The 9,174-nt window shown below is 44.9% G+C and overlaps 1 protein-coding gene across 5 annotated transcripts in view; it reads left to right on the forward strand.

The window, feature by feature from the left end:
• Positions 1 to 5,116: 5,116 nt before the first annotated feature.
• Positions 5,117 to 9,174, forward strand: part of LOC147012214 (bifunctional heparan sulfate N-deacetylase/N-sulfotransferase 2-like) — a 32,429-nt gene continuing 28,371 nt past the window's right edge. For 3 of the 5 annotated variants that reach the window (XR_015051515.1, XR_015051516.1, XM_085856051.1), the window contains exons 1-2: positions 5,117 to 5,206; positions 8,004 to 8,975. Coding sequence is in view for 3 of the 5 variants with exons in the window: in XM_085856051.1 (XP_085712177.1) it covers positions 8,336 to 8,975 (640 nt within the window). In the remaining 2 variants the exon portion in view is untranslated. Of the gene's footprint in view, positions 5,207 to 5,245; positions 6,643 to 8,003; positions 8,976 to 9,174 lie in introns of those variants that run through there. The other 2 variants (XM_085856052.1, XM_085856053.1) reach the window with 2 other exon arrangements.

The raw sequence follows: 9,174 nt of genomic DNA on the forward strand, positions 1-9,174 counted from the left end.
CAACCCCCTGGTGTTAATTCAGCAGCCAACGGAGCTTGAACTCAGGACCCTGGGATCCCAAGCCGCCACCCTAACCACTAAGCCAACACCAGGCTCCAGGTTAAAAGGGGAGACAAATAAATATACCTTGGGCTAAAAAGGGGATTTATTTTTTTAGGGGAAAAAAAAGAAAAATTTCATGGCTGAAAATCCCCCATTCATTTACATGGGGAAAAGTGAGCCAGAACCAGTATTCTTACCCTACTATGGTGGATCAAATGGCCTCCTCATTTCCTTGTTTGAAGGTCCAAGAATAAAAAAAATTCATATTTGGTTTAATGAATAGACATGGCATCACTTAGCACTAAATCGTTGTTTTCTTGAAACGAATATTTTTTTTTAATGATTTCTGGTGTCATTTTATACTTGATTGGCCCCGCCCCCCAAAAAACTGCGATCATATATCACATGACCCACACGTCCTCTCGAGCTCAGGTTCATTCATATCCGGTCTGACAGCACCTTCCGCACGATGTTTTGACTGTCGTCGTAATCTGAGGATTCTTGATCAGAAAGTTATTCATCAAATTAACTTTCTGACGAGTGTGACGCGAGTTGTGCGCCAGTTATCCATTGCGTGCTGACAATCTTTCCCTCGATTGCTCGATTTCGTCATGGCAGTTTATCTGGAATTTTTTTTGCTTTTTCAACTGGAACATTTCAAAAAATTATTACAATTAAAAACCACATTAAGTTCTTCGTTTATTATTTAAAAATCAATATAATTATGTCAATTTCTTTTTTTCTGATTCTGTGGACTTTTCAGGTCTGTACAGGATATTGCAACCACAATGTGGAAAACTCCCACCACCATGACCACCGAACCGGGTTTTCGACCTTCTTCGACGAACTAACTCCAATAAGCTATGGCACATATCCTGTTTCCTTAATTTAATGTCCACAACATTGTTTTGTGACCTTTAAAGGTTATGCAAAGGTCAAATTTTGAAAGTTGTTGAACGAAACCGGGTTTTCGACATTTTGCAGTTAATAACCTGTCACTCGTACCACATCATGTTGATCATTTTTATAACTTGGTCAAACATTATCACATTGTCCCATCCTTGACTTCTGAAACAATGTACATCGTTAAATACCGCTCGTGAACTACTGTCATCTTCAGACTTGTCATGTTAGGTTGGCATTTTGAAGAAATCAAATTTTGTTTTTCTGTTTTTTGTGAGGGCCTAAAATGTGTCTCAACACCCACTAAGGAATGGGCCTTGGGATGGAGGATCATTGAATATTACATTTCCCATAGCTACAAAGGCTGAGGCACTATACAACAATTAAAACAATATCAAACTTTAAAAAAAATCCCCGAAAACACTCCCTCTTACTCGGTGATGAACCTTTGAAAGTTTGACGAAGATCTGGTCGGCCATCTCTGAGAAAAATGTCGAAAATCTAAAATCATCTCTTAGTGTCAAACTGCCATATCCTGCTGTTTGAAGACAGGGCATCCATCAATGTGTGCGCTATCAACATTAACTGGGCGTTCCCACCTGCCAGCATTAGTTGGTGGTCATGGCCTCAAGGTATGCACACTCAGCCTCTATAAGCTGTCTAGCCTGGGTTTGAATCCCGAACCAGCTATAAACAGTCATCTCTGTGTTTCACAGGCAGGGTGATTCATCAACGTTTGTGTCTTCCGTCCGATGGACGTTAAACGACTTGCAGTCTGGCACATGCGTTGGTGGTCATTAAACATCCCATGGTGTCCTTTGTGAAGAGTAGGCGAGCTATCGCTGGCACCATGAACAAATTACAAATTCCTGCTATTGATGTGGGCTGGGTATCGGCGACGAGCACGACCGCTCGATGGAGCAGTCGAGTTGGCTCCATCGAACACCCAGAATCTAGATCGTACCTTTCTGATAACTCCGAAGGTACGGGTCCCTTACAGGACCGTGAATCGTCAATAATTCAACCGTGTGGGACAGGGTTATTTGCCAAACTTCAAAATACCTAGAGGCCCACATGGCGAGCTACCGAGGAATTCACACCCTCAATGGAGCTCGATCGGGACGAGTCGTTACCGTGCTCGACCCGTGCGTAACCCGAGCGGATGGTTACCGAGGTCCCGTCGGTCCAAATGCACAACTACGGCAGCAACGGCCTTTTTAATCCACCAACACACGCCGTGCTAAACCAATGAATAAAACACAGAAACGAGCTGAAACATTTAACAGGGGATATTTATTTACAATAGGGGGGGAGGGAACACACAAAGAGCAGAGTTAAACCGACGAAGCAATGCAATCATGTACAAGCGAAGAGCACTTAACAATTCCTACTTACAGACGGGCCCACAGACACACACGCACACACAAATACCCAAAAGAAGTGATGGCCGCGGCCTTTATTGAAGGTTCCCAGCTCGAGGGAAGATGAGCTGGGAACCAGAGCTATCTCAGACCTTCCCGCCTCGTGCGGTCTTCGACGTCCTAGATCGGCGGGACTCGAACCCGTAACTCGATGCTGCTGCAAGCACTGGGTACGGAGGGCAGCGTCGGGCTCCCGCGCGCTCCTCCGGCATGCGACGACACCAGAGCCAGCGACAAGGCGAGACTAGAAGCCAGCGACGAGACGAGACCAGACGACGAGACCTTCACGTTCCAGCCAGAACGCCCCGAACAATTGAACTGGCCAACGCTCCTGCCACGAGCACACCGTCTCTTTCACGCTGGTCCAGACAACCACACTTTCTCCTCAGGCAGGAGGGGCTTCTTTCCTGGCCACTCGCCTCCTGATTGGACAGTTGCATAGCGCGATTCGTTCGTCGCCCCCATGATTGGTCGAAAGGGGCGCCAAGTCTGCTGATTTGACCGGGGGGGGGGGCATGATGGCCGTCGCGGCGGACCGCCCCTCAAACAAGGAGAGTAACATGGTCCTGCGTGGGCTGCGCTTATTGGCCGACCGACGGCAACCTCGCTCGCATCCCCCAGCATGCGACGAGAGAGACGTCAGGTCCTCGTGGACTCCGCCCACGTACGTGCTGACACGCACGCGTGCAATGGTGCCGGTGGAGGATGGTGGAAGGAAGTGAAGGCGGGTGTCGTCGTTAGAAAGTTGTTGTTGTTGATGTAAAAATCATAACTATCAAAATAACTCCGCAGCGCATGAACAATTAATTCCCATTAGACTAGGGACGGGACCCTAACTAGAAACACGTACTTACCGATATAACTGCTCTATAAGGACCTGAATGTTGAGTGCAGTAAGCTTCCAAATTCGTAATGAATATAACGTCCTAGACAGAGGGTATTGCATCAGTGGCAGAGCCGTGCCCTCAGCCAATGAAGCTACCCCACAGCCTTGTGCTGCAACTCCAACTCCAACTCCCAACCATTCGTTGCTCGCCTACTCTTCACCAAGACACCACGTGCACCAACTATTTGCGGCAGACGGCGTAAAGAGAAGAAGTCACATCATCAAAATGAAAGATAACCTGTACAAGTCTGGAGACGGCGATGGTTCACGAGCAATGTACATGGTTCGCCTTTTTTATTTTTTGACCTTCGAGGGGACGCCACGGGCAAACTGGCAGGAATCGGGAAAACGTAAATGATGAAAGTTGTAGTACTCGAAGAGCAATACTTGCATACCAACTTTCATTCGAAACAGTTGAAAACCCTAGGAGCTCGATGCCCAATTTAATGATTTTTTTGACATTTTCTAAGTTTGTGACCTTGCGACCTTGACCTTGGGACGAAAATGAAAAATCGAGCTCCGTGGGGCTATGCAGGTGCCATTGGGCTAACCAAATACCAAAACCCCTGCCAGATTTGACAAACCCCCTCGGAGAAGATGTAACCTGAAATCGGCTACCCCCTAAAAACACATGTTTTTTGGGCCCGGCTCCGCCCATAATGGGCGCACCACGCCCATTCTCCGGAAAACACAACTAGATCATGATACAAACCTCACACCCTAATTTTATCAAGATCGGATCAAAACCCACGGAGCTATGCTCGGGACAGACATACAGACACCCATAACGAATATAATGGTCACTTACTGACTCGTGAACCAATTATATGATGCTGAGCTTTATGATGTTACCACCTACTGGACTATAACGTGCATTAAATTCTCAGCTGTATTGCAGTTCCATACCATCCCCTGCGTCATGCTCCAGCTGGAGCTTAACATTGATGAAATATTCTTCTTCCTCCTCCTAATCTGCTTCTTCTTCTTACATATGGCAGGTATTATTTTGTTGGGGGCACTATGCCGCTGATGCTGTGCCTCTCCACCAGCACACTGGCACTCATTTCGCCGACCTCGGAAGGATGACAGATTGAGTCAACCCCACCTCGTGTTAATTGAACATCCAACGGGGATCGAACTCATGACCCGAAGATCCGAAGTCAGTCACCCCTTACCACGAAGTCAACCAACACCAAGCTGATATATGTATGACATTCTGTAATACTTTTCCCGGGTAACCCGTACCCCATTTCCCACTGTGTTCTCGTTTTCTTCTGCTCTGTGATCGAGCCGATTCATGAGCGTTGACTTTTCATTGATAAAAAAAAAAGCAAGTCTTTCACGAAGCGGATGGCCAGTCCTTGGGATTTGTAATATGTTGACAGTGCTATCGATAACTTGCCTACTCTTCGTGAAAGACTGAAATCGTTACTTAAGGTGTCCCCCCACTAATACTGGCAGAGAGGTCAGCCGATTTAACCTCCTTCCAAATGGCCAGCACTCACATTGGCACGTAGCCTTGGAATGGCTGCGAAACGCACGATGGAGAGCTGGTTAATTACAGCTGGGTCGACATTCCCATCCAGGCCAATGGCAATTGCTCATACCTATGAAGCGTGCGTACGTACATGTACGTCGTACGTACGTTTTTATTTTTTTTCCCAACATTTATTGCGTTCTTGCACATCACCTTGCTTCAAACGAAGTCGACAAAAGCTTTGGCAGACACGAACCGGTTCGTTAATTTATTAAATTAATACATCGGCGTGCGGCAACGAAAGCAATATTCGGGAGAAAAAAAAAAATCCACATCGGTGCACCACGTGCTCTGAGGGAACCAGTCAGCGTCGCTCACGTGGCTCGCGCTTCCGCAGTCCAATGGGGAAGCGATTTGCTGTTCGAAAGTGACCAATCAGGATTCGCTATGCTGCCTCGTGGAAGGCTTTGAGTTGTGGTAAGGCCGCACGTTTAGCTCGATCTGCCTTTATTTCTCATTTTTATTTCGCGAACAGTTGGTGCGGACTTCGCTTAAAATTAATCCTTGTTTGTCGTTGTAATCAGAAATAATATAACTTTGCTCGTATTATTAATCGGTGTTTCACTGTAAAGCTGCTCGCGCTGTTCCGTTTCGTGAGATAACGTTGGATTCACGAAAACTCGCTCTGATTTTAGCCTTCCCACCTCCGAATACTTCATTCACGATATTCTCCATTAAAACGTGTTTTTTTTATTTTTAATTAATAACAAGTGGTGCCAGGCACAACAAATCCCGCCCATTTATTGACGAAGTTATGAGCGAAAAACGATTTTGACCTTTTCGTGACCTGACCTTGACCTTTGACCTAATTGGACCCAAAAGTTAATGGGGTCGTCCGAGGTTCATTACCCACCTGTGGATACAATTTGACAGTGTTTGAGCCAGCCGTTTTCACGTAAAGTTGTATTTTCGTAACCATGTTTTAGTTTTAATGGAAAATTTGAAATTTTGACCGATGATGACCATGACCCCCAAAACTTCGGACCCCACCGATCTTCACAAATATGCATTTTTCACTATAGGAGTGGGTAGGATTATAAGTGACAAATAGAATAAGGTTCACTATAAGCTTCGTTTGAAGTAAATCGGATCATTTTTGACGAAGTTATGAGCGAAAAACGATTTTGATCTTTTTGTGACCTTGACCTTTACCTTTGATCCAATTGGACCCAAAAGTTAATGGGGTCATCCAAGATTCATTGCCCACCTGTGGATTAAATTTGATAGTGTTTGCTAAAGCTGTTTTGCCGTAAAGTTGCTAACAAACAGACAAACAAACAAACCGGACAATTACAATATCCCGCTCCCTCCTTCCGGGGAGGGGGGGGGGATAATAATGAATGTTCCATAATCGTGGAGCACACACCCTTCATTCCCAATTGTAGCAAAAGAATGGGGGGGAAAAAGAATCAAGTTTATCGCGTCTGAAGGAGATAGGACTTCATGACGAAGAAGGTGATTTGGCGTGGATCTGATGGAGGTGTTTAACATAATGAAGGTTGTACAGGGGTTTCAGTACCCATGATACAGTGTGCGGCGCCATATTGGTTGGCAGGCGAGAAAAGGTAAAGGAGACCTTCCGTTGGAGTAAGTCAGAATAACGAGTTAGACGTGCTCGGTTGTAGAACTCCTGGACGCTCTCGTTGCCAGGGAAGTGAGTGCAACCAACACGGCGGCGCGCACGGCATTATGGGATAGCTCTGAGAGGACTCCAGCTGGACAAAATGAGTGCGGGAAACGTCTTTGGGCAGAATAGACGCTGATAGGACCAGAGCGGGGTCATCGCTTGAGACTACACGCGTGAAGCGTTGAACCGAAGAGGTCACACGGCATTCTGAGACACCTGTCTGAAGGTTTTATTTATTTTGTTGTTCTTTAATTACCTCCACCCCCAAATGAGAATGGAGGTTGTATTTTCACCCCTGTTTGTCTGTCTGTGAGCAGGATATCTCAAAAAAAGTTGTGCACGGATTCTGATGAAACTTGGTGGACGTGTTGGGTGTGTGACAAGGAAGAATTGATTCATTTTTGGTGAACATCCGGTTCTAGATATGATAATGTTTTTTTAAGTGATTCTTCACCATTGAGAGATAGGGCTAAACCGATATATATATATATATATATATATATATATATATATATATATATATATATATATATATATATATATATATATATATATATATATATATATATATAAAAAGGTTGTGGACGGATTCGGACGAAACTTGGTGGACAGGTTGTGTGTGTGGCAAGGATGAATTGATTCGATTTTTGGTGAAGATCTGGATCTGGATACCTGAATTATTAAATTTTTAAAGTGATTCTTTCTTCACCATTGAGAGATGGAGCCTGTGCTGTATCACGTGATTGGTACTGCAAAAAACGATATAGTACTGCATGATATTTCAAAAATGTATTGTGTCCGATATGTTCTCGTGGATCAGGCATTACGTGGCGGAGGTATGCGCGCTACCGAGTGCCCTTCTCGTTCAAAAATGTATTACCTTTTTCTTTTACTCTCCTGTTCAGCCGTTTGCTGGCAAGCATGCTATTATTTTAGAATTGAGCGAAATCATCAGGACGTAAATTAATTGTTCCATTTATTGGTACGTATGTATGTATGTATGTATCGTATACTCCATGAGGATTTGACCTTGGAAGATGAAACATTCAGGAATTAATGAGGGTATCCTGAAGTTGTGCTTGTGCAAGTTTTGTTCGATTCCATCACGTTTTGAAGAAAAACAAAACTTTTTTCATCGCTCTTGGCATTTTTCTTTCCTTTTTGGAGGGGTGGGAAGTGGCGGAGTCGTGTAATTGGAATTATCTCAGATATATAACCAAGATGTATTTTATATGCACATAAGTATTACGCATGTTTTTGCTTCATGCACAAAACTCGGGTTGATTCTATTTTCGTGAGCGATCTCGGCAGCGGTCTATTGCCTATGCACCACCCAAATAAAGGGATGTCCGAAGAACTTGTTTCAAGCTTGGAGCAAGATTGCCCGTAGGGCAGGTGCTCTGCTAGTAAAATATAATGGAAGCAGATAAATATGTCTTACGTTTGTGTTCCCTTTTATTTATTCAGCTATTTATGTATTTATTTTCCTGTCTTGACAATTTTTCTTTTCTTCATTAATCTACAATACTGCACTGAATGTCAGTAGCTCTTTTAACCATTTTTTTTTCATTCTCTTTTTCCTTACAGGTGTTCTTATTTTCGGATGAAGGTGATCATGGCAATATTTGTTTGTTTTTTTCATCCATCTGCACCAAAGCATCACTGTTCAGGTGAATGTGGCAATTGGGTAGCCGTGCCTTTTTTCTCATCAATTTGGCAAATTTTTGCTTGAACTTGTGTGGTCAGTTCAATCACCCATGCTGAATGCACCATATAGAAGTTTATGAGCTCTCCAGTGAAGGGTACCTGCTTGCTTCTTAGGAAGATCATATTCATTTGAACCAAGATGTGTTGGCCTAATGGGTAGGATTCTTCGAAGGGGATTCTACTGCCAGCCACAATTGAGTTATTGAGACGCCATGACCTCATCACCCACACGTTCAGGACTGTCTGGTAGAGCAACTCGAGCAGCAAGATCCCCTCGAAAGCTACTCCTTGTTCTCATTGCCTTTACACTCGTGTCTGTTGCAATACTAATGCGCTTCATGAATGACGGACGTGCAATAGTGGTCGGTTCTACAGACCAGTTGGGTGGTAGTCAGAGACCACCAAAAGCCCGGACAGTGTGCCCTTTACCATCGCCACTGTTGTTGCCGTCCTTTGGCCAGCGCCGACCCACAGACGGCCCTCACCTTCCTGCAGACCCCGTCGCCCTTATAATTTTAGAAAGTGGAATATCGTCGCTTGGTCGTGAGATTGTGGAGACCCTCCAGGCTGCTCGCCTGCGCTACCAAGCAGAGACTGTGGCTGAGCTTACGGCCCGTGCCACCAAGGCGGCTGCGCCAAATGAAAAGTTATCTGGTGAGGCTTGGGCATCTGCATTGCCCTCACTGAAAAGCCCGAATGGTCGTGGTCATTTTGCCATTGTTGTGTTTGAAAGTGCCAGGCGGTATGCAGATGCTCATGGTCAATGGCGTACTGATCTGGATACATACTGCCGCCAACATGGAGCTGGCCTTATCGGATTCGCTCGGCGGGGAGATGCTGGACAGCTAGGAGGTTTGTTTGCTGCTTTGCGCCAAGTTTATGCTTAAGCTTTTCTTTAGAATGACCCGAACCAGTCTTGCTCGTGAAGGCGAGTGTCGATCTGTGTCGGCAAACAGGTAGAACAATGGTTGAAATTAACAATACCTTCATTGAGATATGCCAATGACCTTGGGAAGGAAGAATAACCTGATGTTTAAGGCATGAGAACCCT

The sequence above is a fragment of the Eptatretus burgeri genome, chromosome 15 (genome assembly GCF_056783735.1).
Source record: "Eptatretus burgeri isolate ZD-2024b chromosome 15, Ebu_testis_v1, whole genome shotgun sequence".
Taxonomy (NCBI): Eukaryota; Metazoa; Chordata; class Myxini; order Myxiniformes; family Myxinidae; genus Eptatretus; species Eptatretus burgeri.